Raw genomic sequence first — 27,991 nt, 5'->3', positions numbered from 1 at the left:
TGCTCCCACCAGGCCCAGCCCCACCAATTCCCCACCCTGCCAAGGTGAGGGTCCCGTTGCTGGAAGCCGGGATGGAGGCGAGCCTGGAGTCTTCAACAGTTTATTAGAAAGAATGCAGACATTAAAAAAATCCCGGCTGCTCTGAGCCCCGGCCGCAGCCGCGCTCCGGGGTCGCTCGCTTCCATGCCCTCAGTGCAAATCGGTTTGGTCTGAACGCAGGGGAAGGGGAGGGGGGAGGCCCCGGGGCAGCCCCGGGGCACCGGGAGGGGAAAAACACCCAATGGGGGAACCGGTTTCCTTTTCAAAACGAACTTTATGGGAAGGGGCCTGGAGCCACCGCGGCGGAATTCCGGGGCCAATGGCATCGCCCTCACTCCAGCCGGTTTGGTTCCCGGTACAAGCGCCGGGGTAGGTCCAGGTTCCTCCCGCCGCGATCGCATTTGGCCACGAAGCGAGGGGCTCCATAAACTTTATTGCGACTGCTCCGTATCGATCACCTACACCGGACTGGGATTGTGTGGAAGTCTGGGAACGGCTCATGCATAACGTGGCTGCCTGCCGTGGCCGGCGACCGCCCCGTGCCGTGGCTCACCCCCTACCCTCAGCGAAGCCATTCAAAATGGACTGAAAATGGGTTAAAGGATGCAGGGTCTCCCCTTAGGGCTATCAACTCAGGAATTCGAATCGCGGTTATGAAATGCTGTGATGAACTTCTTTCCCCAAACCCTGAAGACGACGGATTTCCTTACTCCAGATCGGGCATTTCTAGAGGGAAAGAAAGAGGAGAGCGTCACTGGGTGGGTTTGCTGTTTTATCCTTTAAAAAAGCCCCTGGAGCCACACCGTGGCACAAGGGATGGAAGTGGGAAGAGCCGGCCTTGCCCAGAACGGTGCGAGGCATTAAAGCTCCTCAATCTTTGCTCCCCGGCAGTGCCGCCTCTTCCCAGGGAGCAGGCACCCAAAGCCTCTGCGCGTGCCGGCTGCTCATCCAGCTGGCCAGAAGGCCAAGCTGATAATTCTCTGTATTTGGAGCAGCTTTCACCTATCACAGTGCTCAGGCAAGGCACTGGAAGGACCCTGCAACTAGGATTTAGCCAGAGTGACAGCCAGGAGCATCTACCGGCTCTGCTTGAGTAACTCCCTCAATCAACCCCAACTTACTTTCATCATCGCTGTCCGGTGAGTCCTGGAAAGAAGAAACGGTGTGAGCTGGAGCAACCAGAGCGCTTCCCCCTCCACCACCCCCAGCCCTGCAACCGAGCCACCGCGCCCAAAGCCTGGTGGGAGATGCGTTCCGTGTCCAAACGTGGACATCAAGGAACCAAAACCACGGAACCACAGGTTCCTCAGAGCCCACAGACCCACAGTGATCAGTGGCTGCGGTGGAGGACACAGCGCTGCCTCGCACTGAGAGCGCCACTGGAGAGGAGAGCAGAGCAGACCCCGCGTGTCCAGTTTTGGCACAGCTCAGCCTCCTCACGGCGCTGGGAAGGGAACAGGAGTTTGACTCGGGCAAGCGGCAACGAGGGCAGTGCCAGCCCACGCAGAGAACTCACATCATCTGCCCCGTCTACTTCTGGCAAGTCTACGTCGTCGTCTCCACCCATGTTGTTCATCATCTGCTCCAGAGAGATAACGGCTGCGTTACCAGGTGACACCAACCACGCTCTACATGAGCGAGGGCAGCACCAAAACTTCTAAAACAGCTTTGAACTCTTGTAAGCAGCACCTGCGGCTGGTTTGAGGAACACGCTGCACCTCAGCAGGAACTGCAGAGTGAAAACCCGCACTCATTGCCCAGCAAACCAACCCTGCCCTGAGCCAGCACTGATGCCTGCAGCTGGACAAGCATCCAGGAATATTCCACAGCAAACACGGAGTGGGCTCCACGCTGACAGCAGCAGCACAGGGCAAAGGGCTGCGCTGGCACTGAACGCGAGGCCAGGGAGCAGCAGGAGAGGGAATGCTGGCCCTTGGCTTTTATCAGACCCGGCGTGGCCAGCAGGGCCAGGGAGGTTCTTCTCCCTCTGGACTCGGCCCTGGGGAGACCACTCCTCGAATCCTGGGGTCAGTTCTGGGCCCTCCCCACAAGAAGGATGTTGAGGCTCTGGAGTGAGTCCAGAGAAGAGCAACGAAGCTGGGGAGGGGGCTGGAGAAGAAGAGGAGCGGCTGAGAGAGCTGGGGGGGTTTAGGCTGGAGAAGAGGAGGCTGAGGGGAGACCTCATTGCTCTCTGCAACTCCCTGAGAGGAGGTTGTGGAGAGGAGGGAGCTGGGCTCTTCTCCCAAGGGCCAGGGGACAGGACGAGAGGGAATGGCCTCAAGCTCCACCAGGGGAGGGTCAGGCTGGACATCAGGAAGAAATTTCTCATGGAAAGGGTCATTGGTCCCTGTCTGAGGCTGCCCAGGGCGGGGATCGAGTCCCCTTCCCTGGAGGGGTTTAAGGGACGGGTGGACGAGGTGCTGAGGGCCATGGGTTAGTGATTGATGGGAATGGTTGGACTCGATGATCCTGGGGGTCTTTTCCAACCTGGTGATTCTATGATTCCATAATTCCCACCACAGCCAGTCCCTCTGCACCCCCAGCATCCGGCTCCCCGTACCTCCGAGAAGCGATCGAAGTTGGACATGTCCTCATCCGAGTCATCCTCCCAGTCTTTCCAGTTGTTGAAGTCCACGCTGAGCCAGTTGAGCTGCGCAGCAACGTAAGAATTTGTGAAGGCAGCACCATTATATCTTGGAGGAGGAAGGGGAGTGGGAACATGGCGCGAGGCCAGAGCAAGGGAAACAATGTGGGATTTGAACACGACCCAACACCAAACAGGATTAAAAGCCAGCACCCACCTTCGCCCGCTCTTTTGTTAACCGTGGCCACGCCTGCCCAGACTCCCCTTTTCGTAAACAGCACAGGATGGATCTGTCTGTTCTTTTGTGCTTGGACTCCTGGAAAATGGAAGAGTGAGAACCCGTGAGCACAATCACTGTGAACTTCACCATTAATGACTCCTTTGTCTTAAGTCGTAGACTTGTTCCCTGTCCTGATCATCACCCAGAGCTGCTCTCTGAGCACTTTCACAGGCTAGGGAAGCGTTTGCCCACGACGCTGGAAGCAGCCTAAGGAGCAGCTGGTGTTTTTCGTGGCACCAGAAATGCCATAGGATGATACTCACATTTGGATCAATGTTGTTAAAAAGGTCGATTTCGTTTAAATGTTTGAAGTTGTCGCTCCCTCCAAGACAACTGTCAAGAGAAAACAACGCTTGTGTTTAGAGGGAAAGGTCTCACGGAGCAGGATTTGCTGCTTTGAAGGAAAACATCACTTAACCGGTGCCAGCACTGCCTCCAGGCCTCCTCCCCACACCTCTTGGCTCCCAGGCCCCCCGATTCCTCACCTGAACGTAAGTTTGGACTTTTCAAAATTTACATTGACATCTTTGCTGTCTTCAACGCAGAACTCGATGAAGACGTAGTCCCTCCGGTCGTACCACTTGGCGGATGCAGGCTGCCTGCCAAGAGAGCACCAGGCACGGTCAGGTCGCGCCGCTCGCCCTTCAGCGACACGGAGAAACCTCCGCTACCCGCCCCTCTGTCCTGCCAGCAAACACAGCCTCAGCCTTTCCAAGGTTTCTCCCAACTCCGCTCCAACAGCCTGGGTTTTAAACTGCATTTAGAGAAATTCAGCTGAAAGAATCCTCCTCTCTGGCATCGCTAGCCCATTCCTCACCAGCTTCGAAAAGGGCTTAAGGCCAGAGAAAGGTGTGGGGTATGAAGACATCCCACACACTCCATGCATCGTGCCCCAAAATCCCTTGCCAAGTTCCACGAGGAACTTCCAAGGCCAACATAAGCATTGCAGCAAACCAGGACCCGGTCAAACTCCTCCAAAGGAATCACCGCAGCACAATTCCAGCCACCTCCAGCAGCCACACAGGTGGATTTACCTGTGCTTTCTGGCACTGGTAGAGCCACAACCCTGGAGCAGCCATGGAAAAGCCCGCTTTTCCGGATGTTAATTAAAAAATGAACCATTCCACAACTCTACAACCCAGCCGAAGCTGGCATGGCTACGGGCACCGAGGAATGCCCATTCGGCCTCTTCCTGCATCCTCCTGGGCACTCCAACCTCAGCTCCCACGCTCTCCGGTATCCTCTAGCATCCCGGAACACCACCGGGCTCCCACCCAGCTCCCGCGCAGTCCCAGGTCTGCAATGAAATCACCTGCAACGCTCAAGCACGGCCATTCCCAATCGGTCGGCGAAGGCGACCCCGGCTCAGCCACGGGCTCCCTGCCACTTCCAGTCGCTCTCCTGGCAACGCAGGCCAAGCCCAGAAGGGCACGCGGCGTTCCAGGAGAAAGCAAACAGCCGCGCGGCGCGAGCTCTTCTGTTGCCAGGGCACAGGAGAGCAGGGGCGCTTCCCACACTCCGATTTCTTCCGGGGTTTTGTGGCCACTGCCAAAGACCTGTGGGCCGGGCTGAGACGAAACGCTCAGAGCGAGAAGCACCCGACTGCGGCGTTTGCTGCGACCTCTCCAACTCCCTGAGAGGAGGTTGTGGAGAGGAGGGAGCTGGGCTCTTCTCCCAAGGGACAGGACGAGAGGGAATGGCCTCAAGCTCCACCAGGGGAGGGTCAGGCTGGACATTAGGAAAAAATTTTCATGGAAAGGGTCATTGGGCCCTGGCAGAGGCTGCCCAGGGAGGGGGTTGAGTCCCCTTCCCTGGAGGGGTTTGAGGGACGGGTGGACGAGGTGCTGAGGGACATGGGTTAGTGATTGATGGGAATGGTTGGACTCGATGATCCTGGGAGTCTTTTCCAACCTGGTGATTCTTTGATTCACTGTGGGAAGCCGAGCACAGCTGAACAGAGCCAGCATTCCCACCTTATGGGACGGCAGCTCCCACAAAGTCTCTGCCTTGCGTTCCGGGCCGCACGGCACAACCTGATGAAGGAACAACTCACCTTCCCAATGAGCGTGGTCACATAGCACTGTGTTTGACGGCTCCAGCGCCCTGTGGCTCATTCCTGCCCTGCTCCCCACACAATTCCCTGCAGATCCGCAAGATAAATGGAACTAGACCCAGCTCTGAGCTCCCTGATGCCAGAGGGAGCACAGCCGGTGCTGCCTCCTCCGGCATCTGCACCCTCCGTAGCGTGGAACGCATCAGCTCCGAGGCCGACAACAGAGCACAGAGATTCGAGAACACAAAACCCACGTGGTTTCTGAACGCAGCCTCTGGTTTCAATCTGGATCCAGGGTGACACTGCACGCTTTCCCTTTCAGTGGTACTTTTAGGGAATGCTAAGGCATTGGCTTACTCAACAGCAGAGTAGCCATGTTCTGCCTGCGGGGTGTTTAATTCCCTGTTGGATGCAACTTTCCTCCTCTGACAAGGAACGAGAGACTCCAGAGGGAGAAAAAAAGGGGGAGATTATGAGCAGCGTCGACCCCCTGTGTTTGGGCACCACGCAGCAGCCGTTTCCCATAGAAAAATCTGGCTACCTGCAGCTTGGTCCATCACAGGGGCACATTATTAGTGGAACAGAAATCCCTGTGTCCCCACTCAGGATGCGACAGGGGCTCGGACTGAGCAGCATCAGCGCTCCGACAGCGGTCGCCTCTCCAGCCTTCCCATGAAGCCACGTGCTCCGCATCCCTGCGGCTCCGGTTTGGCCATGACCTCAGTCCTAGTGCCAAGATCCAGGGTTCTGAGGTGCCAGCAGCCTGTCCGCAGCCCTGCTGGGGGAATTACACGCATCCTGGCTGTGGAGAGGGAGGAGGAAACGCGCCACAACACAACTCGCATCTTAATGCTGAAGTTCGGCCACCTCCCTGGAGATCCCGCAAAACCGAGCTGGCTGTAATTCCAGCGTCATGGAGCTGCTTCTCCTCTTTATCTGCTATTCCCATCGCTCCTCCTCCCACAGGGAGCATAGAATCCTCCCTGGAGCTGCCTGAGAAGTGCTTCAGCCAGGCCCCCGCGCAATCCAGAAAGGCAGGATATGCTGGATCTGCTGGCCAGAGCTTGGGAAGAGGCAGAAGTCGCGTCGCCAGCCCACCCAGAGATTCTAAGGAGCCAACTGCAGGCATGGAACCAGCGGAGAAGCACGCACGTGCTCCGCGATAGCTCCCCCGCACCCACAGAGAATCCTCTGTTCCCTCGCAGGCACTGACGCTGCTGGGTTCAGGGAGAGCCTGGCGGTGCCTCCGCTCAACCACGCGATTCTCAGGGGACCCCAACCTCGGCGCACGCTTCGGCTTCACGGCATCCCCACCCCGTGACGGGATGTGGGATGCTTTGAACCAGGGAGGTGAATTTAAACACGCTTCGTCCTGCGCGCCGATAACCGGTAACGACTCCAAGCAGCACAGGGAGCAAATCGCCGGCACGCGGCTGGAATTTCTGCTGCCAAATCCCTGCTGCTTGCCCTGGCGCGTTCGGTTGAGCTCCACGCGTCCGCACGCCTCTAGTCCAGAGGCAACCGTGACAACAGAACCACGGGACCGGTTCTAGAAGCTTCACAGCAGCAGTTTCCCACTGCCAGGCTCCGCGCGCGGGCTCAGCTCCACCCCAGAGCGCTCCCCGTTCCACCAAGCCCCAGGGGCTCCGCGCAGGCTGCCCCCACGCACCCTGAGCCACGGTTCTGAGGCCGCGCTCCCAGCTCAGCCACAGGAGCAGCTTCGCAGCTGCTGCTCTCGCATCCTGGCTCTCGTTGTAGCTCCAGCGGCTTCAAGACCCATCCTGCTGCTCCCTCTCTAGCCCCCCCCAGCCTAGGAGCTCAGCTTTGTAGCCCGGAGGGAATCCTGACAATTCCTGCACTTTGAGGACTGCAGAAGTCTCCTCCTGAACCAAATTTCCCCTCAAGACTGCAGAACAAGACCTGCTCCACAGAATCAGTTTTCCTTTCATCTACGCACCTGGGAAGGTGGGTTTTATGTTAAGCCCCTAGTTCCAGCTCCAGACACTAAGCAGGACATTGCAGTCCTGCGCTTTCGGGATGAGGTATCCCACAGATCTCAAACCTAGAACTTCACTTAGACTACGCCTTTCTGCTTTCAGCCACCCTAAGGTGAAACAGCCCTGGAATTCGAAGCTTCCGACGCATGGCGCTGAGGTAAATGCCTCGCAGGGCCCAGGGGTGGAAGCCACCAACACTCCCCTCATTCCCTAGTAGTGGATCAACCTTCCCAATAAATAAAAAAATGCTTCTACCTTCAGTCAGCAAAGCTCAAGACATGGAGCTCCAGCTGGGAACGCTGCCGGCATCGAACCCCTTCCCAAAAACTAGATTTCACTCAGAGTCTGGCTACTCTCCCACCTGCTGCGCTGGAGAACAGTCCCGGTGATGGGCACGGTGCCGGTTTGGGGTCACTGGAGCAGCCTCAGGAGAATCCCAGCGAGCAAGGAATCCCTAGTGTGGCACCAGCACCTCAGGAGCGGCGGGCACCGCAGGCTCCTGCTCACGGCGGCTGCATTCAGAGAAGGATCTCGGCCGCTCGGCTCCGCTCCCTGTCCCACAGCAGCTCAATTCGGGCAGGGTCTGCGCTGCACCCCGCTCCTCCCGGGGGCAGGATCCATGTCCCACTGCCCAGTCCAGGGCATCCCGCTCCTCCTGGGGGCAGGATCCGCATCCCACTGCCCAGTCCGGGGCATCCCGCTCCTCCTGGGGGCAGGATCCGCGTCCCACTGCCCAGTCCGGGGCATCCCGCTCCTCCCGGGGGCAGGATCCGCATCCCACTGCCCAGTCCAGGGCATCCCGCTCCTCCCGAGAGGCAGGGCCTGCATCCCGGTGACCAGTCCGGTGCATCCCAGGGGGCAGGGCCTGCATCCTGGTGACTGCTCCGGTGAATCCCACTCATCCCGGTGCCCGCTCCGGTGCATCCCGGGAGACAGGGTCAGCATCCCGGTGCCCGCTCCAGTGCATGAATCCCACTTATCCTGTTGCTCGCTCCGGTACACCCCCGGAGGCAGGGCCTGCATTCCGGTGACCAGTCCGGTGCATCCCATTCATCCCGGTGCCCGCTCCGGTGCACCCCGGGAGGCAGGCTCTGCATGCTCGAGAGCACTCCGGTGCATCCCGCTCACCCCGGGGATCTCCCCACCGGCTCCAAAGCAGCGCCCGACACCCGTTACCGGTTCCCGGGTGCGGGGCTCCCCGGCTGCCGCCAGCCCCGGCCCCTCTACGCGGTCACGGCCGGCGCGATCGCTCCCTCACCGCTCCCAGCACCCGACCGCGCTCGGGGCGGCCCCAGGGCGGCAGGCGAGGCCCCGGTCGCTTCGCAGCGCGGCCGGAACGGGGTGAAACCGGCGGGACCGCACGGGGCGGGCCCGGCCAAGGTCACCACGCGCGGCCGGTGCCGGTACATGCGGCCTCCCGCCCCCCCTCAGGCTCACATGGCGGCGGCACCGGGGCCTGGGCCGTGGTGGTGGCGGCGGCGGCGCTCGGCTCCCACAATGCCCCGCGCTGCCCCCCCTCCCGCTCCTTCCCGGGCTTACATGGCGGCGGCGGCGGCGGGCGTGAGGCCTGGACGGCGGCGGCGCGGAGGGCGGCGGCGCTCGGCTCCCACAATGCCCCGCGGCGCCCCCAGCTCCCCCCCCCCTCCTTCCTCTCGCGTTCCGCCCCCCCCCGCCCCGAATCCCGGCTCACATGGCGGCGGTGGCGGCGGCGCTCGGCTCCCACAATGCCCCGCGCGCGGCGCCCGGCGCTGGTGACGCAGCAAAATCCCCGCCGCGCGCCCCGCGCCTCCCCCCGCCGCGCATGCGCGGGCCCCGCCCAGACCGGCGCCTCCGCCCTCTGCGCATGCGCGGGGCCCGCCTAGACCCGCGCCTGCCCCGCCGCGCATGCGCAGGCCCCGCCCCCCTCCGCGCGCGCGCGCCCGCTCCCTCCTCCCTTCTAGCAGCTTCTCAGCGCCACGGGGCGGGGCCGCGGTTGCCGTGGAGACGGGGGGGGGAGGGAGAACGGGAATGGGAGCAGGAATGGGAATGGGAGTGGAACAGGAGCAGGAGCAGGAATAGAATGGGAACAGGAACAGAATCAGGAGCGGGAACACGAGTGGGAACGGGAACAGGAGTGGAATGGGAGCAGGAATGGGAACACGAGTAGGAATGGGAGCAGGAATGGGAGCAGGAACAGAAGCAGGATTAGGATCAGGAATAGAATGGGAACGGAAATAGAAAACAGGAATAGAATGGAAATAGGAGCAGGAATGGGAATAGAAATGGAAGAGGGAACAGGAATGGGAATGGAAGGGGGAATGGGAACAGGAGCAGGAATAGAATGGGAACAGGAACAGAATCAGGAGCAGGAATGGGAACAGGAACGGGAGTGGAATGGGAGCAGGAATGGGAACAGGAGTGGGAATAGAATGGGAATGGAAATGGGAACAGGAACCCAAGTAGGCACAGGAATGGGAATGGAAGGACGAATGGGAACAGGAATAGAATGGGAACAGGAACAGAATCAGGAGTGGGAACACGAGTGGGAACAGGAACAGGAGTGGAATGGGAACATGAGTAGGAATGGGAGCAGGAACAGGAACGGGAGCAGGAACAGAAGCAGGATTAGGGTCAGCAATAGAATAGGAACGGATATAAAAAACAGGAATAGAATGGGAGCAGGAACAGAATGGAAATGGGAGCAGGAATGGGAACAGAAATGGAAGTAGGAACAGGAATGGGAATGGAAGGGGGAATGGGAACAGGAGCAGGAATAGAATGGGAACAGGAACAGAATCAGGAGCAGGAATGGGAACAGGAACGGGAGTGGAATGGGAGCAGGAATGGGAACAGGAGTGGGAATAGAATGGGAATGGAAATGGGAACAGGAACCCAAGTAGGCACAGGAATGGGAATGGAAGGACGAATGGGAACAGGAATAGAATGGGAACAGGAACAGAATCAGGAGTGGGAACACGAGTGGGAACAGGAACAGGAGTGGAATGGGAACATGAGTAGGAATGGGAGCAGGAACAGGAACGGGAGCAGGAACAGAAGCAGGATTAGGGTCAGCAATAGAATAGGAACGGATATAAAAAACAGGAATAGAATGGGAGCAGGAACAGAATGGAAATGGGAGCAGGAATGGGAACAGAAATGGAAGTAGGAACAGGAATGGGAATGGAAGGGGGAATGGGAACAGGAGCAGGAATAGAATGGGAACAGGAACAGAATCAGGAGCAGGAATGGGAACAGGAACGGGAGTGGAATGGGAGCAGGAATGGGAACAGGAGTGGGAATAGAATGGGAATGGAAATGGGAACAGGAACCCAAGTAGGCACAGGAATGGGAATGGAAGGACGAATGGGAACAGGAATAGAATGGGAACAGGAACAGAATCAGGAGTGGGAACACGAGTGGGAACAGGAACAGGAGTGGAATGGGAACATGAGTAGGAATGGGAGCAGGAACAGGAACGGGAGCAGGAACAGAAGCAGGATTAGGGTCAGCAATAGAATAGGAACGGATATAAAAAACAGGAATAGAATGGGAGCAGGAACAGAATGGAAATGGGAGCAGGAATGGGAACAGAAATGGAAGTAGGAACAGGAATGGGAATGGAAGGGGGAATGGGAACAGGAGCAGGAATAGAATGGGAACAGGAACAGAACCAGGAGCAGGAATGGGAACAGGAACGGGAGTGGAATGGGAGCAGGAATGGGAACAGGAGTGGGAATAGGAATGGGAGCAGGAGCGGGAATAGAATGGGAACGGAAATGGGACCAGGAACACAAGTAGGAACAAGAATGGGAATGGAAGGGGGAATGGGAACAGGAGCAGGAACAGAATGGGAATGGGAGTGGAAAAGCAGCAGGATCAGAAATAGAATGGGAACAGAAATAGAAACAGGAATAGAACCTGAACAGGAACAGAATCAGGAACAGGAAGGGAAGAGGGAATGGGAGCAGAATGGGGACAGGAGTGGGAATGGGAACAGGATCAGGAGTGGGAACAGAAACAGAATGGGAGCAGAAATGGGAACAGGAATGGAAGTAGGAATGGGAATGGAAGGGGGAATGGGAACAGGAACAGAATGGGAATGGGAGTGGAACAGAAGCAAGATCAGGAATAGAATGGGAACAGGAATGGGAGCAGGTACAGAGGTGGGAGCAGGAACAGGATCAGGAATGGGAATAGAATGGGAACGGGAATGGAAATGGAACAGGAACAGAATGGGAGCAGGAACACGAGTGGGAATGGAAACAGGATCAGGCGCCGGCCACAGCCCCCAGCCCGAGCCCACACTCTCATCATTGAGGCAGCTTTGCCCAGGAGATTCCCACAGGTGCCTGGCTCAGAGGGAGCAGTTGGGAATGGAGGTGCCCAGCCAGAGCATGGAAGCCCAGTTCCAGTTTTTCCAGTTCCAGCTCTGTGGCACTCAGGGCCGTGGGCTCCTGTCCTGCCGCTCCTCACCAGTCCAGTGGAGCAGAGGCTCAACTGGTCAAGCTGAAACTGGATGGGCCTCAGCCTCCCTTTGAATCAGGCTGGAAAGATGGGATGCCCCAATCCCTCCCCATCGCATGGCTGCAGGGAAGCGAGGGAGCAACCTCAGAGAAGTGAACACCAAGGGTGGGGGAGGAGACACTCCATGGCAGATCCCTACAGAGGCCCAGATCCAGCATCCCCAGGCAAACGGCGGCTCTTCGGACAGGATGGAAACCTGGGAACAGGCAGGTGCCCTTCTGCTGAGGTGGGATCATAGAATAACCAGGTTGGAAGAGACCCACTGGATCATCGAGTCCAACCATTCCTATCAAACGCTAAACCATGTCCCTTAGTACCTCGTCCACCCGTTCCTTAAACCCCTCCAGGGAAGGGGACTCAACCAGATAGAGCAGGAGGAGCGGTCTCCCCAGTACCAAGTCCAGAGGGAGAAGAACCTCCCTGGACCTGCTGGCCACGCCGTGTCTGATCCAAGCCAAGATGCCATTGGCCTCCTTGGCCACCTTCCTGCGATGGAACAGGGCATCTTCCAGGGCGGAAGGTTCCACCAGGAGCCTCGTCAGCTGACATGGAGCAGGAATGGTTCCCCAAGGATAAGCCACAACATTTATTGGTCGATAGAAACAGTACAAACCGCGACTGTGCTGCACCTTCCTTGAGGCCCCAAAACAGCTGCTCCCACCGGTGGCTACATCGTCAGCTCCTGCGGAGAGAACAGACACGTCAGGAGCCGGTGGCACACAGCCTGCTCTGATCCAGCTCTGTGGCTGCCGGCACGTTCCCCGCTCCGGCTTCCAGAGCAGGCGCTCACCATGATGGCGTTCACGATGTCGTTGCTGTTGTTCTTGAGAGCGCGCACGGCCTTCGCCCGGGACACATTCGCCTGCGACATCACCAGCTCGATGTCCTTCACCTCCACGCCAGTCTCGTCCACCTGCAGGAGACAGAGCCCAGGATTGGTGCCAGGCCGAGGGAAACGGGATTGGCTGTGCTGGGACAGCTCCCGCTCGTGGAATCGGGTGCTAGCCAGCCCCAGGGATGATCCCTGCCAGCATCGGGACCGGATCTGCCAGCCTGAGAACCCTGCGCTCTCCATTCCCCATGGATGAGGGGAAGAAAACCCCAGGTCTCAACACAAGCTCTCGGTGCTCCCAGGCCACGCATTGAAGCTCCAGGTCTGCAGCCCAGCAGCCGTGTGGCTCCCGGGATAGGCCCAGCCCGGTGGGAATGGCGCAGGCACCTCCTCCTCCTCGCTCTCCTCTTGCACTGTGGGCGTCTGCGTGTTTTCCTGGATGTTCGAAACGGCCTCTCCTTGCACTTTGAACTTCTCAGCTGCCGCCAGCTGCGCTTGCTGGGAAAGGTCCTCGATCTGTGGAGAGGAGAGTGAGAGTTGAGTCCCCTGTGCTGGGGAGGATGGTGACATTTCAGCTCTGAGCGCCACAGCGTTGCCAGCACATCCATCTGCTCTGAGAATCAGAGCCCTCGGTGCGGACAACAGGCCGGCACAGAGCAGGGGAAAGGTGCTGGCAGCACCGCAGGCAACAGGCGGCACGAGGAACCCTAGCAAAGCCGTGAGCTTGACGCAGAGCCAGCGCACCTTGGCCTCGCCGAAGACGATGTAGGTGTCTGAGGCCGGGCTCTTGTAGACGTCGGGCTTTGTGATGACGAAGAGGATGTTCTTGGACTTGCGGATGGTGACTCTGGTGACTCCTGTCACCTGGCGAAGGCCCAGCTTGGACATTGCCTGGGAATGGGAGGGAAAAAGGGTCACCGGGACAGCCCGGCCAGGAAGGGATGTGTCCATTTATCCACTCTCCAGAGCCCTGGCGCTCACACAAACAAAAACGTGTGTTTTAGTGCCGCAGAGGCATTCCCAGCATTATAGCCTGGTGCGCTGGGAGGGAATTCCCTGCTCCCAGGACTGGTGAGATCCATGGCATGACCTCGAGCTTGCCCAGACACAAAGATTTTGCTGGGCAACCTCTGCCGTCTACCCCCCAATCCCACCACACCTTCCGTGCTTTCTTTTCACTCCGGCTCTGTTTTGCTTTGCTAACGGGTTCCTCATCGATTTCAGCCGCTGCTGCCAGCTGCAAGGAGAGAGAACACGAGGGGCTCGTCACAATCCACAGATGACAACAGCCGGCACCGGCAAGGATCCTGCTGTGCCGCGGGGATGCACCGGTGCCTGCCCTACCTGTGCCTGCTGTGTCGTAGCCTGTGTGGAGTCCTGCTCTTCCAGCTCTGGCACGGATTCATCACTGTCAGACTCTGTTCCGGACCCTACAGACACAAACACACGCTGTTCTTTCCAGCTCAGGGGATGCAGAGAGCATGGAAGCACGTTGCTGGGGCTCTGAGTGCCGACAGCTCTGGTCAACACGGTTATGCAGGATCTGGCAACCCCAACACCATCGGAAACGGGTGGCACAGAGCCTCAGCCCAGTCTCACCGTGGTGTCAATGCCCTAAGGCAGCAGGGAGAGCACAGCGCCATCTCTGCTCTGGAACACCGCACCCCCAGCCTGAGGCACAGCAGTCCAGCTGGAGAAGCTCCAGGCACAATCCCCAGGCGGAGAAGCCAGCAGCAGCCAGGGAATCTCTGAGTTCCCCTCAAAGCTGCTCAGGCAGCAGCACAGTTGGGGCCGCAGGAGCTCAGGAACAGTAGCGAGACCGAGCTCCCTGCATCTCTGGGGCTCTTGTGCCTTCCCACAACCTCACCGCAGGGATAATTCCCACCACCTTGGAACTCCTCCTTCAAGGAATGGCATCCTTGGATGCTCAGGCCAGGCTCGGTGCCACAGCCTGAGAGGCTCAGAGGGTGGCCGGCCCCTTGAGAGCCTACAAACCCAGCCTTGGGAGGAGGTCCTGATGCTCCCATGCAGCCGCGGCCCTGACTTCACTCCCGGTTCCTTCCCTGGAAAGGGCTGCGGTGCCCACAGCCACACTGAGCACACGGCAAAGCTCCCTGCAGGCTGCTGGAGCACGCCCAGGGGATCCAAGTGGCTCAGGCAGGCAAAGGAGCTTCCTCGGAGCGCACCAAGAGCCGCAACGCCCATGCCACAAACCACACCGTGCTCCGTGTCGAGACCAGGCGTTAGTGACTCTGACCACACTGAGCCCAGACCCGCGTGATCTCGCGGCCGCAGGCCACCTCTCCTCCTTCTTCCCAGGCACTTTCCACTCGTTCCAGGCCTGCTTCCGCCACGGCACTGCTAATCCCAAGCGACACTCCATGCACGGTGCGGGCACGTGGCCCCGGCGGTGGGTTAGTATCCGTGGGCAGGCAGTGACACTCCATGCACACGGCAAACCAAGGCAGGAATACCCTTGTGGTTCCGCAGCACCGGGGGCTGCGCGGGAGCCGCACGGGGAGAGAAGTCCACCAGGATGGGCTGAACGGGCAGCTCGGCGGCCGGCGGCTCCGGGGGGATCAGAGGGGGCAGCTCGGCATCCTCGTCGGCGCAGGCAGGGGCCTTCGGGGGGGCTTTGGGAGGGCGGGGGGCTTTGCTGGGGGGCGGCTGCTTCCGCACGGGGGGAGCAGCAGGGACAGAGCCAGGAACACCGGCAGCATGATCGGACGGTGGCTTTGGGGGGACGCTGGGAACCCCCGGGGCTGGGGCAGCGATGCCAGGAGCAGGAGCCCCTGTGCTGGGTGCTGCTTTCTCAGGAGCCACTTTGGCTGCTGGAGCTGGTGTGGCAGCAGCTGAAGGAGCCGCAACGGGGCTCTTGGGAGCTTTGGCTCCAGCAGGACTTGCTGGAGCTGCCGGTGCTGGAGCGGCAGCAGCCGAGGAAGCAGCAACCGGGCTCTTGGGAGCTTTGGCTCCAGCAGGGCCTGCTGGAGCTGTTGGTGCTGGAGCAGCAGCAGGGCTCTTGGGAGTTTTGGCTGCAGCAGCAGTTGGTGGAGCAGCCAGAGCTGGTGCAGCAGAGGCTGATGGGGCAGCAACCGGGCTCTTGGGAGTTTTGGCTCCAGCAGGGCCTGTTGGAGCTGCCAGCGCTGGAGCGGCATCAGCCGAGGAAGCAGCAACCGGGCTCTTGGGAGCTTTGGCTCCAGCAGGACCTGCTGGAGCTGCTGGCGCTGGAGCGGCATCAGCCGAGGAAGCAGCAACCGGACTCTTAGGAGCTGCAACTGGGCTCTTGGGAGCTTTGGCTCCAGCAGGACTTGCTGGAGCTGCTGGTGCTGGAGCGGCATCAGCCGAGGAACCAGCAACCAGACTCTTAGGAGCTGCACCAGGGCTCTTGGGAGCTTTGGCTCCAGCAGGGCCTGTTGGAGCTGCCAGCACTGGAGCGGCATCAGCTGAGGAAGCAGCAACCGGGCTCTTGGGAGCTTTGGCTCCAGCAGGACTTGCTGGAGCTGTTGGTGCTGGAGCGGCAGCAGCCGAGGAAGCAGCAACTGGGCTCTTGGGAGCCACTTTGGTTGCTGGAGGAGCTGCTGGAGCTTGTGTGGCTGCACCAGGGCTCTTGGGAGCTTTGGCTCCAGCAGGGGCAGGTGGAGCTGGCGGCATTGGAGCAGCTGCAGCTGAGGGAGCAGCAACTGGGCTCTTAGGAGCCACTTTGGCTGCTGGGGGAGCTGATGTGGCTGCACCAGGGCTCTTGGGAGCTTTGGCTCCAGAAGGACTTGCTGGAGCTGGTGGCACTGGCACAGCTGCGGCTGGGGGAGCAGCAACCGGGCTCTTGGGAGCCACTTTGGCTGCGGAGGAAGCAGCTGGAGCTGGTGCGGCTGCTGGGGGAGTGGTTGGAGACTGCGGAGCAGGAGGAGCTGGCGGGGCAGTGGCTGAGGGAGCAGCAACTGGGCTCTTGGGAGCTGCTTTGGCTGCAGGAGGGCCTGGAGCTGGTGGGGCTGCGGGAGCTGGCACGGCAGGGGCTGAGGGGGCAGCTGGGGCAACAACTGGGCTCACGGGAGTTGCTTTGGCTGCAGGAGGAGCTGGAGTGGCAGCAGCCGAGCCCTTGGGAGCTGCTTTGGCTGCAGGAGGGGCAGCAACTGGGCTCACAGGAGCCGCCGTGGGCACAGGAGGGGCTGGAGTTGCCAGCACGGGTGCAACAGGAGGAGGGGAGCCGGCAGGGAGAGAGGGAGCAGCCGGGGCAGTGACAGGGCTTGTGGGAAGCAATTTGGCTGCAGGAGGGGCAGCCAGAGCCGGTGGTGGAGCTGCCACCACTGGCACAGCAGGGGGAGAAGGCAGAGCAGCAACTGGGCCCTCAGGAGCAGCTTTGGCTGCAGGAAGGGCCGTGGCAGAGGGTGAGGGGGCAGCAACTGGGCTCTTGGGAGCCACTTTGGGCACAGAAGAGGCTGGAGTGGCCACTGCTGGGGCAGCAGGCAGGGAACCAGCAGATGAGGCAGCACTTGCGCTCACAGGAGGTGATTTGGCTGCAGGAGAGGCTGGAGCCGGCGGAGCTGCAGGAGCTGGCACCGCAGGGGCCAAGGGGGCAGCACCTGGGCTCACAGGAGGTGATTTGGCTGCAGGAGAGGCCAGAGCCAGCGGAGCTGCAGGAGCTGGCACCCCAGGGGCCAAGGGGGCAGCACCTGGGCTCACAGGAGGTGATTTGGCTGCAGGAGAGGCCGGAGCCGGGGGAGCTGCAGGAGCTGGCACCACAGGGGCCAAGGGGGCAGCACCTGGGCTCACGGGTGATTTGGCTGCAGGAGAGGCCGGAGCCGGGGGAGCTGCAGGAGCTGGCACCACAGGGGCCAAGGGGGCAGCATCTGGGCTCACGGGTGATTTGGCTGCAGGAGAGGCCGGAGCCCCTGCAGAAGCTGATATGGCAGGAGCCAAGGGGACAGCTGGAGCCACAGGAGCTGGCATGACAAGGGCTGCAGGGGAAGGAACTGGGCTCCCAGGAGCAGCTTTGGCCACAGGAGGGGTGGCCGGAGCAGCCGGCGTGGCAGGCAGGGAGCTGACCAGAGCCAAAGGAGCAGCTGGTCCAGCCAACGCTGGTGTGGAGCTGGTGCTTGCGGGAGCAGCTTTGGCCAAAGCAGCCGTGGCCGGTGCTGCCGGGGGCCCTGCGGGTGCCGGGACAGCGCTGAGAGGTTTGGGAGCAACGGGAGCTGCCCGAGGATCCAGGGCCCCAGGAGGAGGGGTGCCAGCCGTGGGGCCAGGGAGCAGCTCTCCTGCAGCGAAAGCAGCCGGGGCCACCGGGGCTGGGCCCAAGGGAAGGGTCTTAGCACCAGCCGGATCAACTGGTACCAGTGGAGCTATCGGAGCAGCCGGGGCTGGGCCCTGTGGGGTGGCAGCCGGACTCCCGGGAGCCATCCCGGCTGGCACCGGAGGGGCACGGGGTGACAGTGGAGCCACAGGCGCAGGCAGGAAAATGGGTGCAGAGGTCGGGCACCGGGGAGAGGCCGAGGGGGACGCCAGCGGGACGGTGGCAGGGCTGCCAGGAGCCACCGGCATTGCCAGAGCCACCGGTGTCAGGACAGGCCGCAGAGCGACTGCCGCAGGAAGAGGAGAGCCTGGGCTCTGGGGAGAAGCTGAGGGTGCCGGCAGCGGAGTGGAGAGAGGTGGTGGTGGGGCAGCAGCCGGGGCTGCCACGGGGCTTGTCACCGCAGCGGGAGCCACAAACACCGAGACCGGGAGCCCTGGAGCTACCGGGATACCTGGAGCAGGGCCTGGAGATCCTGGGGCTGGAAAACCCGCCTGGGGCTGGGGAGCTGGGGCTGGAGGAGGAGAAGTGGTGACTGGGACTTGCAGAGCCGGGGCAGGGAGCTGGGGGGGAACGGAAAACACCGGGATTGCCGCAGCCGGGACCACAGCCGGGGAGAGGGGAGGTGGGCAGCCTGCAGGGCTGGGCGGCTCCGCTGGGAGAGCCTGGCCAGCCGGGCCTGGAGCTGGAGAACGAGCAGAGTGAGGAGCAGCTGAGGGAAAGAAACAGAGTGAGGGGATGAGAAAAGAGAGGGAGGCCAGGAGAAGGCCCATCCCAGCGCCATCCCAGCCTTCCTAAGCGGCTCCTGGAGTAACAGCAAGCGCCAGGAAGGCTGCCAGGTCAAGCACGGACTGGGCCGCTTCCCTGCCTCTGGAATCCAGCACTGATCGCTCAGGGAGAGCCACGCTCATGCACGAGCCGATGGGCTCCACAGAAGGCAGATTCTGGTGTGGGGTTCAGCGGGGCCACCCCAAACTTCCCTGGTTCAGGGCAGCTGTGGCCAAACCCTGGCCCGGCAGGAGAATCTGGAACGGCACGAAGGCCCAAAAGGAACCTGCTGGGGCCAGTGCAGGGGCCAGGGTTTGCTGCCAGCTCTGTCCTTGGCTCTTCCCTTTGGAAGGGGTAGCCGCAGCCTTGGCCCGAGCCACAGTGTTGAGACACCGGCTGGCGAGGACCCATCCGGGAACAGAAGGAAAAGCTAAATCCCACACGCTGACCCACAAGACAGTTCTGGGAGCGCCCCAGGGCCAGCAGGGGCCCCTGGGAGCCCGGGATCCCAAGGCAGGGCCAGCGCACAACTCACGTTTCCCCATTATTAAGGGTCACAGCAAAGGGGTTAATGAGCACGCAGGGGTTAATGAGAGTCCAGAGAGTCTGGAGTACCTGGCACTGGAGCAGGACTGGGAGGGGTGGGAGCTGGACAGGGAGAAAGGTCATTAACAGCTCATTAATCAGAGAATCACCAGGTTGGAAGAGACCCCCCGGATCATCGAGTCCAACCATTCCCATCAATCACTAACCCATGGCCCTCAGCACCTCGTCCACCCGGCCCTTAAACCCCTCCAGGGAAGGGGACTCAACCCCCTCCCTGGGCAGCCTCTGCCAGTGCCCAAGGACCCTTTCTGTGAAAAATATTTTCCTAATGTTCAGCCTAATGGGAGTTCCCCCAACCCAGAGCACCCCAAGGCTCCCCCAGCGCCACCCAGAACATCGGTGGGTGACCAGAGGGAGCCACTAGGGAACCAGAGGGAGCCAGCGCTGGTCCGACCAGCGGAACCGGCCCAGTTACGCACCCGCCCTCTGGCAGCGCCAGCCCCAGCGCAGAAGCAGCGTGACCTGGCACGTCCCGGCACATCTTAGCGTGTCCCAGCAGGGCCAGCTGCCCAGAGAAAGCCCCCGATGGCCAAGGAGCCCAAACCACAACCCGACTCAGAGAAATCCCTCACATCACAGAAGCCACAGATCTGCTGCTGTCACTGAAACAGCTTTACGCACACTTGCAGCTGCCTCTGCCCCAGAGCAGCAGCCCTGCGGCTGCTCGATACCCATTCCTGGAGCCCAGCCTGGAATGCAGGGGGTGGGAAGCACCAGCCTGGAGCTGAGCAACTACTCTGTGAGCACCGGACACTGGGACATCATGCCAACAGGTACGAGGACAATTCCTGCTCTGAGGAACCTCCTGGCGCCTCGAAAAGGAGCGCCAGCCCTTGCTCAGAGCAAAGCTGGTCCCAAGCCATTTCCAGACCAGGCTCCAAAAAGCTCTTTTATCCTTGCCAGCCCTTTCAGTCCCTCCCTGACACCTCACCAGCCCTGCTGAGGCCATTCCTGCGATGCTTGCGCTGTTCACCCCTCTCCGGTGGCCCCTTCTGCGAGGCGCAGGGCGTGCCGAGCACGGACAAGCTTCCAGGAACGCGGAGCCACCCACACTAGAGAGCTGACACCAAAAACTGGATCCGAGACGGCGCTGCCCCATCTCGCAGCCTTTCCAGAGACCAACCGAGCCCCCCCAGGGATACGATTTCCCCCCAGGGAAGCTGCCTGGACCCCATCCCGGGGTGACAGCGAGCCCAGCGCCTCCCGAGCAGCTGGTGTTCGGAACAGCCGGCTCCGCAGCAGGAATGAAAACACCAGCTCTCATCCTTCTCCTCTACCCACCAGCTCCGGTCCCGGCAGCTCCCCGGGAGCCCCCGCAGCCTGAGGAGCGACGGAGCTCCGGGAGGGGACGAGGGGGAGTTCTTTTCGAAAAAAAAAGCATCCCCAAAATAAAAGAGGATGGTGGGAAGCGGCCGCCCCGCGGGAATCCCGGTTGTGCCCGGAGAGGCCGGAGGCTCAGCCGCCGCTCGGCCTCCTTGGCCCCAGGAGCCGCTCCCGGGAATTCCGGCCGCCCCGGGGGGTCCCTGGATCCCCCCCCTATTCCCGGGGGTCCCCGGACTCCCCTCCATTCCCAGGGTTCCTCGCCCAGGCAGCAGCACCGAACGCATCCCTAGAGTGAATCCCCGCTCCCGAGGGATTCGGAGCCGCTCCAGCGATCACGGGTGTCTGCGCCTCCCCGGTAGCTGCTCCCGCCGCTCCGGACCGAGCCCGGCTCTCCCGGGATTCCAGAATACGAGCGGCTAAAAAGCTTCCCCAACCTTTCACCCTTAAAAGCAACACAACGACCGCACCCGGGCAACCGGGGCCGCCCCCCCGCCGCCAGCCCGGTCACCCCTCCCCGTTCCCCCAGTGCCCCCGGGCTCACCCGTCTCAGCCTGCGGCTGCGGCAGCTCCTGCTCGGTGGCCGGGACGGTTTCTGTGGCTTCGCCAGGCATTTCTGCGGGGGAGGTACAACCGACAGCGCCCGCGCTCGACGGGTCCGGGCGGCACCGGGACCGGGCACCCGGCACAGACCAACCCCGAACCCCTTGTCCCCCCTGCCCGGTAACGGCTGGCCCTGACCCCAGCGGTCGCCGGTCACCTCCCCCGGTTTCCCCGGCCTCTCCTCCTCTGGCTACGGCCGCTTCCCGGCTCCCCCGGTCCCCCCGAAGCCCGGTAGGGGTCGATTCCGGCCTTATCAGCCCCCGGCTGCCCCCTGCCCGGTCCTCCCGGTCCCTCCCGCCGGGCTGCGGCCTCCCGGCTCCCTCAAGCCTCTCCCCGCCGGCGGCGGTCGCTTCCCGGTGCGCGGGGCCGGCTCGAGCCGCTCCCGGTTCCCCCCACCCCCAGTCCCGCCCCTCCCAGGGCCTGTGGGGCCGCCCCGCCGCCCCCGTCCCGGCCCCGCGGCGGCGGATGGAGGCGGATGGAGGCGGATGGCGGCCGCGGGACTCACTGTGCGGGGAGCGGGGTCCAAGATGGCGGCGGAAAGAGACGGAGCGGCCGAGGATGCGGCTTCCGGGGAACGAGGCTTCCGGTCCCCTCCGCCCCGGCGGCCGCGACGGAGCGTTCCGGGCAACGGGCGTTCCGGGCAGAGTAGGGACCCTCCCACTGTGGGGCAGAGACCCCCAGGTGTGGGGCAGGGATCCTCAGGTGTGGGGTAGGGATCCCCATTGTGGGGCAGGGACCCCTCAGAGCGGGCCAGGATGTCAGTGTGGGGCAGGGATACCCAGGTGTGGGGCAAGGATCCCTATGTGTGGGGCAGGGACCCCCCAGTGTGGGGCAGGGACCCTCCATTGTGGGGTAAGGATCCCCAGTGCAGGCCAGGGATCCCCCTGTGTGGGGCAAGGACCCCTTGGAGGAGGCCAGGACAGCAGTGTGGGTCAGGGACGCCCCTGTGTGGGGCAGGGACCCCCCCAGTGTGGGGCAGGGACACCTATGTGGGGGGCAGGGACCCCTGGAGCAGGCCAGGAACCCCACTGTGGGGCCAGCTTTCCTCATGGGGGCAGGGATCCCCTATGGGGATGGCGCTGGCCCCCCCCACCCCGAGTTGTGGGGCAGAGACCCCCAGGTGTGGGTAGGGATCCCCATTGTGGGGCAGGGACCCCTCAGAGCAGGCCAGGATGTCAGTGTGGGAAAAGGATCCCTATGTGTGGGGCAGGGACCCCCCGGTGTGGGGCAGGGACCCTCCATAGTGGGGTAAGGATCCCCAGTGCAGGCCAGGGATCCGCCTGTGTGGGGCAGGGATCCCTGGAGTGGGCCAGGACACCCAGTGTGGGGCAGGGACCCCCCATTCTGGGACAGAGACCCCCCTTGTGTGGGGCAGGGACACCTATGTGGGGGGCAGGGACCCCTGGAGCAGGCCAGGAACCCCACTGTGGGGCCAGCTTTCCTCATGGGAGGAGGGATCCCCTATGGGGATGGTGCTGGGGCCCCTCACTGTAGGGCCAAGATCCCCTGAGTTGTGGGGCCAGGATCCCCTGAGTTGTGGGGCCAGGATCCCCCGAGTTGTGGGGCCAGGATCCCCCCCAGGTGTGGGGCAGAGACCCCCAGGTGTGGGGCAGAGACCCTGCAACCGCAGAGCAAGGGCAGGACCCCCCCGTCCCCGCAAGGACACGGCTCCCAGCCCCAGCTTCCCTGGCCTGGGCGCTCCCGGGCTCAGCCACGCTGACAACGGAGACATTTAATGTTTTTTATGTAGAAAAGGTACAAAAAAATGGGAAGGGTTGGAGTAGGTCTGGAGGATTCGGCTGCAGATGAGAGACCAGGATGCTTGTGGCCAGCAGTGGCCCCGCAGCAAGGACGGGGCAGCCACTGGCAGCGAGGCCTCAGAAATCTCCTTGTAGATCTGCAAAGAGGAGAAATTGGGAATTTTCCAGTAAAAAGCACAGTTTCCAAAGCTGGGGCCCGCTCTTTGGGGTGCCCCGTCAGCTCCAGCCACAGCCGGCACGCACCGCTCCTCCGCAGCAGCTCTCCCCTCCGCTCCTGCTCCATCTCCTCCACGAACTGCTCGAAGATCCTCACGTAGGGCGCCAGGCTCGTCTTCCTGTAATCTGGAGATTCCGAGAGCTCAGCAGACAGCGGGGACCCCTCCTGCACCCCAACCCCTGGCCCCACTCACCCCGCGCTCGCCGCTTCGGCTCCGTCTCGCTGCCCTCCTCCTGCTCCGTGGTGTCTGCGTCCAGCTCCTCGCACAGGGAGCTGGGGTGGGACAGGGGGATGTTGGGGGGCTGCGGGCATCGCTGGGACCCCCCCCCCAGTTCCACCAGCCCCGCTCACCCACCTTATAGTGGGAACGGCGAATGGATCGAACTGATCCAACCGCTGCAGGTCCAGCGGCACCGAGATGCGACCTGCGGAAGACAGAGAGAGAGGAGTCCCTGTGGTATTACAAGAATTACTTTTAAAAGCATTGAAAAAGAAGGTTATAATTTTTGGAAAAGTATTTTCTCTCAGGAATTCTACAAAGCCATTTCAAACTCCAAAGGTTTCGCTTCTCCTTGATTTAAAAATGCTTTGGTGGTGTGTGTTAGGGACCCTGACTCAATAAAGCCCCAAAGGAAAGAACACAAATCAACTGCTGCTGCGAGAAAAGTAGGTATGGGAGCTACAAGAAAAGTAGGTACGAGAGCTACAAGAAAACTAGGTACGAGAGCTACAAGAAAACTAGGTATGAGAGCTACACAATTTGTTGTTCTCCTATTTCTGTTAAAAGAAACAATGTCATAACACTCTTCTATGATATTTCTGCGCCTTTATCTAGTTCTAATCCTGCGAATTAGTTGAAAAAAAAAATCTTAAATATTGCAGAAGAAAATAAGAAAGAAACAAGACACCCAAATTAGCAAAGTGGGTCTTTTCCAACCTGGTGATTCTATGATCTGGAATAACGGGAACGGCCACGCTGCTGGCATGGGGTCCCTGTGGGTGCAGCCCCAGCCTCACCTGTTTTGGGGTGCACGCTGAAAGGGCTCTTCAGGAGGTGCCCCAAGCCCTTGCTGACGTTGATGTCGAGGCGGGGGAAGCAGAACTGCAGCATGATCTCCCAGTCGGCGTAGCACGGGACGCTCTTCCCGCTCCCTCCTGGCCTCTGCGGGCAAAGGCGGGTCAGGGAGGCGGCAAGAAACAGATCGTGGCCAAGAAGGCCAAGGGCATCTTGGCTTGGATCAGACCCGGCGTGGCCAGCAGGGCCAGGGAGGTTCTTCTCCCTCTGGCCTCGGCCCTGGGGAGACCGCTCCTCGAATCCTGGGGTCAGTGCTGGGCCCTCCCCACAAGAAGGATGTTGAGGCTCTGGAGCGAGTCCAGAGAAAAGCAAGGAAGCTGGGGAGGGGGCTGGAGAAGAAGAGGAGCAGCTGAGAGAGCTGGGGGGGTTTATCCTGGAGAAGAGGAGGCTGAGGGGAGACCTCATTGCTCTCTGCAACTCCCTGAGAGGAGGTTGTGGAGAGGAGGGAGCTGGGCTCTTCTCCCAGGGGACAGAACGAGAGGGAATGGCCTCAAGCTCCACCATCAAGGGGAGGTTTAGGCTGAACACCAGGAAAAAATTTTCCATGGAAAGGGTCACTGGGCAGTGGCAGAGGCTGCCCAGGGAGGGGGTTGAGTCCCCTTCCCTGGAGGGGTTTAAGGGCCGGGTGGACGAGGTGCTGAGGGCCATGGGTTAGTGATTGATGGGAATGGTTGGACTCGATGATCTGGTGGGTCTTTTCCAACCTGGTGATTCTATGATCCCCCTGCTCGGCAGCCACTCACCCGTGTCCGCTCCATCCTGCCCTTCAGCAGCTCCCAGCGCTGCACCGAGTCCCGCTTCTTGGGGAATTCTCCCTGCAGCGCCTCACGGTGCTGTGCCCGGTGGTCAAGGCTGATGATGGACACGCTGGACGCTACTAACCCCGCTCCCCATGGCACAGACCCTCGCTCCCACCCGGCACGGGGGCCGCTCTGGCAAGGATATCCTCTGGGACCAGGGCCAGCACCTTCTCCCAGCTCTCCGGGCTGCCCAGGATATCCTGGCCCACCAGCGCATACGCCTCGAAGTACTTCTCCACCACACCAACCGAGCGCCTGCGGAGCACCAGGAGACACTCAGCACCACGGTGGCGGCCGCGGGGGCGGGCAGGGGGTCCTCACCGACCTGATGAAGGGGTGGATGGGCTCGGAGAGGTTCACCTTCTTCACTGTCTCTGCTCCACCCTGCAGGGACAGCGGTGTCAGGCAGGGGCAGCGAGCAGGGCTGCCCAGTCCCCCCATGCACCCACCTTCACCAGCGTCAGGTACTCCACGGCGGCCGCTCGCAGCGCTGGCGACCACTTCCGCACCGTGTCGTCGCACACCCAGCAGTGGACACCCCTCCGGCCCGAGTACACCCACAGGCGGTGCCGGACACCCAGGTCCTCTGTGGGAAGAATCATAGAATCACCAGCTTGGAAAAGACCCACTGGATCATTGAGTCCAACCATCCCCATCAATCACTAACCCATGTCCCTCAGCACCTCGTCCACCCGGCCCTTAAACCCCTCCAGGGAAGGGGACAGGAAAAAACTTTTCACAGAAAGGGTCATTGGTCCCTGGCAGAGGCTGCCCAGGGAGGGGGTTGAGTCCCTCACCCACGAGCGCGCGGTCGATGATGCGGACGGCGATGGTCATCAAGGTCCAGCACTTGGAGCAGATCTCGGCCGAGCTGGAGGTGAAGGTGGTGAGTCAGGCGCCCTGCACGCCCTCCCAGCCCCACCAGCCATTCCAGCTCGAGCTGCGAGCACCCTCAGCACCTGCAGCACCTCCGGACGTCATCGTAGTCCGTCATGTCGATGTCGAAGACCAGCTCCTTCTCCTGCGGCTGGAAGGCTCCCATGTGCACCGTGTTGTGCTGGTTGGGCTGCGGAGCAGGACGGGCTCAGCCACGACCGGGGTCCCCCCGAGCACCCCGGTTCCCGGTCGGTGCTGAGGTGGGCACGGGGCTCACCCGGTGGGAGTAGACGGCGCCGATGTCGATCTTGTAGGGGTTCAGCTTCTGCAGCTCGCGCTCCAGCTCCTGGGGGCTGCCGAAGGACTGGAACCGCACGTAGATGTCATCTCGCAGCGTGAAGGAGAATTCCCGCAGCTGGAAGTAGTTCTTCACCACTGTGGGGGTACAGGGAGGGGGATTCCCTGAGAGCCGGGACCCAGCGTGTTCCTCACAGCCCCCTCGCTGCATTCGTCACCCTCCCAATCTAGGAGCCCCCATCCCTCCCCGTACCCTGCATCCCCTGGCACCCCAGACCCTGGTCAGTGCCCCTGCCCGGTCCCCCAGCCCCGGTGCTGCCCCGGGACCTCCTGCCCCAGCCCTGGCTGTGTCCCCCACCCAGTCCCGGTGTCCCCCTGCCCATTCCCGTATCCCTCATCCATGTCCCCTGCCTGGTCCCGGTGTCCCCCGCCCGTTATCGCATCCCCCAGCCGTGTCCCCTGCCCCGTCCCAGTGTCCCCCACCCGTTATCACATCCCCCAGCCGTGTCCCCTGCCCGGTCCCGGTGTCCCTCCCTGGTCCTGCATCCCCTACTCATGCCCCCCGCCCATTCCCGGTGTCTCCCCCAAGTCTCACATCCCCCAGCCGCGTCCCCGACCTGTTCCCAACGTCCCCCACCCACTACTGCATCCCCCAGCCATGTCCCCTGCCTGATCCCGGTGTCCCCCACCCGGTCCCAGCGTCCCCCCCCGGTCCTACCACCCCCAGCTGTTACTGCATCCTCAGCCATAACCCCCAGCCCGGTCCCGGTGCTCCTGGCTGTGTCCCCTGCTCGTTCCCGGTGTCCCCTCCCGGTCGCGCATCCCCGGCCATAACCCTCACCCGGTCCCGGTGCTTCTGCCTGTTCCCCACGCCCGGTCCTGCATCCCCTACCTGTGCCCCCCGCCCGGTCCCGGTGTCCCCCCCTGGTCCTGCATCCCCTACCCGTGTCCCCCGCCCGGTCCCGGTGTCCCCGACCCGTTACCGCATCCCCTACCCGTGTCCCCCGTCTCGTCCTGCATCCCCCACCCGTGCCCCCCGCCCGGTCCCGGTGTCCCCCCCTCATCCTACATCCCCTACCCGTGCCCCCCGCCCGGTCCCGGTGTCCTCGACCCGTTACCGCATCCCCAGCCGTGTCCCCCCCCCCCCCCACTCCCATCCATCCCGGTCCTGCATCCCCCCCAGCCGTGTCCCCCCCCCCCCACCCCGGTCCCGTATCCCCAGCTGTTCCCGTTCCCCGGTCCCGGTCCCCGGTCCCCCTCACCGCCGCCGTATCCGAGCCACCGCCCGTAGGCGCCGTGCGGGAAGAGCCGCCGGTAGAAGACCGGGAGCAGCTCGGGCAGCGCCGCCGCCTCGAACGGCGCCATCGCGGGACGGGGAGGGGCGGGGCCCGGGGCCGCCGGGAGAACGGGGGGGGGGTGTGTGGGATGGGGGGGTGCCCGGGGGGATCCCGGGGTCCCGGGGTCCGGGGGGGTCCTGGAGCTGGGAGGGAGGTGCCAAGGGGGCACCGGGGAGTCCCGGGGTCCGGGAGATCCTGGGGTTCAGGGGGACCGGGGGGGGGGGGGTCCCGGAGTCAAAGGGGGTCCGGGATGCCCGGAATCGGGGGTGTCCCGGGAGGTCCTGGGGTTTGGGGGGTCCTGGGAGGGGTCGGGGGGGGGTCCCAGGGTTAAAGGGGGTCCCAGGATGCGGAAGGTCCTGGGCTTTAGGGGGTTTAGAGGGGTCTGGGGGTTCAGGGAGGGGTTGGGGGGGTTCCAGAGTCAAAGGGGGTCCGGGATGCCCGGAATCGGGGGTGTCCCGGGAGGTCCTGGGGTTTGGGGGGTTTAGAGGGGTCGGGGGGGTCCCGGAGTCAAAGGGGGTCCGGGATGCCCGGAGTCGGGGGTGTCCCGGGAGGTCTGAGGTTTAGGGGGGTGCAGGGGTTCCAAGGAGGGGTCGGGGGGTCCCAGGGTTAAAGGGGGTCCCAGGATGCGGAAGGTCCTGGGGTTTACGGGGTTTAGAGGGGTCTGGGGGTTCAGGGAGGGGTTGGGGGGGTTCCAGAGTCAAAGGGGGTCCGGGATGCCCGGAATCGGGGGTGTCCCGGGAGGTCCTGGGGTTTGGGGGTGTCC

At 62.2% G+C, this 27,991-nt stretch overlaps 3 protein-coding genes across 8 annotated transcripts; all 3 read right to left on the bottom strand.

Annotated features, from left to right (window-relative positions):
* Nucleotides 1-84: 84 nt before the first annotated feature.
* Nucleotides 85-8,734, bottom strand: PTGES3 (prostaglandin E synthase 3). 4 transcript variants are annotated; one of them, XM_069879490.1, is made up of 8 exons: nt 8,644-8,734; nt 3,389-3,502; nt 3,167-3,236; nt 2,841-2,939; nt 2,600-2,689; nt 1,556-1,618; nt 1,161-1,185; nt 85-765 (listed from the first exon to the last, which is right to left on the bottom strand). In XM_069879490.1, coding segments are annotated over exons 1-8 (483 nt in total). In that variant the 5' UTR covers nt 8,646-8,734; the 3' UTR covers nt 85-745. The 4 variants fall into 4 exon arrangements, with proteins under 4 accessions (XP_069735591.1, XP_069735592.1, XP_069735593.1 ...); XM_069879491.1 differs by lacking the exon at nt 8,644-8,734 and adding an exon at nt 8,493-8,570; XM_069879492.1 differs by lacking the exon at nt 8,644-8,734 and adding an exon at nt 8,391-8,409.
* A 3,293-nt stretch (nt 8,735-12,027) lies between these two features.
* NACA (nascent polypeptide associated complex subunit alpha) lies at nt 12,028-21,449 on the bottom strand. Of its 3 annotated transcripts, XM_069879638.1 has the most exons (10): nt 21,372-21,449; nt 20,808-20,879; nt 15,888-18,281; nt 14,763-15,767; nt 13,633-13,718; nt 13,448-13,525; nt 13,033-13,179; nt 12,676-12,804; nt 12,247-12,369; nt 12,028-12,138 (listed from the first exon to the last, which is right to left on the bottom strand). In XM_069879638.1, exons 2-10 carry the CDS (start codon nt 20,875-20,877, stop codon nt 12,124-12,126), a joined length of 4,047 nt encoding a protein of 1,348 aa, XP_069735739.1. In that variant the 5' UTR covers nt 20,878-20,879; nt 21,372-21,449; the 3' UTR covers nt 12,028-12,123. The 3 variants fall into 3 exon arrangements, with proteins under 3 accessions (XP_069735739.1, XP_069735737.1, XP_069735740.1); XM_069879636.1 differs by having other exon boundaries at nt 14,763-18,281; XM_069879639.1 differs by lacking the exons at nt 14,763-15,767; nt 15,888-18,281.
* A 1,144-nt stretch (nt 21,450-22,593) lies between these two features.
* PRIM1 (DNA primase subunit 1) lies at nt 22,594-27,296 on the bottom strand. Its single transcript, XM_069879659.1, has 13 exons — nt 27,154-27,296; nt 25,872-26,029; nt 25,678-25,784; nt 25,516-25,589; nt 25,168-25,304; nt 25,044-25,102; nt 24,859-24,973; nt 24,662-24,748; nt 23,861-24,005; nt 23,199-23,268; nt 23,037-23,116; nt 22,870-22,968; nt 22,594-22,763 (listed from the first exon to the last, which is right to left on the bottom strand). The coding sequence occupies exons 1-13, from the start codon at nt 27,254-27,256 to the stop codon at nt 22,744-22,746; spliced, it is 1,254 nt and encodes a 417-aa protein (XP_069735760.1). The 5' UTR covers nt 27,257-27,296; the 3' UTR covers nt 22,594-22,743.
* Between the last annotated feature and the right edge of the window lie 695 nt (nt 27,297-27,991).

Source organism: Phaenicophaeus curvirostris, chromosome 38, assembly GCF_032191515.1.
Source record: "Phaenicophaeus curvirostris isolate KB17595 chromosome 38, BPBGC_Pcur_1.0, whole genome shotgun sequence".
NCBI classification, from domain to species: domain Eukaryota; kingdom Metazoa; phylum Chordata; class Aves; order Cuculiformes; family Cuculidae; genus Phaenicophaeus; species Phaenicophaeus curvirostris.
This window is presented reverse-complemented; position numbering and strand designations above follow the sequence as displayed.

Bases quoted from the DNA above. Each gene is read 5' to 3' on its own strand.
- PTGES3 (XM_069879489.1), bottom strand. From the start codon at position 4,238: ATGGCCGTGCTTGAGCGTTGCAG. The intron at 3,237-3,388 runs GTGAGGAATCGG...TTCTCTTGACAG, and splicing joins AAGTCCAAACTTACGTTCAG to TTGTCTTGGAGGGAGCGACA. The intron at 2,690-2,840 runs GTGGGTGCTGGC...GTTGCTGCGCAG, and splicing joins TAACAAAAGAGCGGGCGAAG to CTCAACTGGCTCAGCGTGGA.
- NACA (XM_069879636.1), bottom strand. From the start codon at position 20,877: ATGCCTGGCGAAGCCACAGAAACCGTCCCGGCCACCGAGCAGGAGCTG. The intron at 18,282-20,807 runs GTGAGCCCGGGG...TCTTTCCCTCAG, and splicing joins GCAGCCGCAGGCTGAGACGG to CTGCTCCTCACTCTGCTCGT. The intron at 13,526-13,632 runs GTAGGGCAGGCA...CTCTCCTTGCAG, and splicing joins CTACGACACAGCAGGCACAG to CTGGCAGCAGCGGCTGAAAT.
- PRIM1 (XM_069879659.1), bottom strand. From the start codon at position 27,256: ATGGCGCCGTTCGAGGCGGCGGCGCTGCCCGAGCTGCTCCCGGTCTTC. The intron at 26,030-27,153 runs GTGAGGGGGACC...GTACCCCCACAG, and splicing joins GTGGCTCGGATACGGCGGCG to TGGTGAAGAACTACTTCCAG. The intron at 25,103-25,167 runs GTGGGTGCATGG...CTGTCCCTGCAG, and splicing joins AGTACCTGACGCTGGTGAAG to GGTGGAGCAGAGACAGTGAA.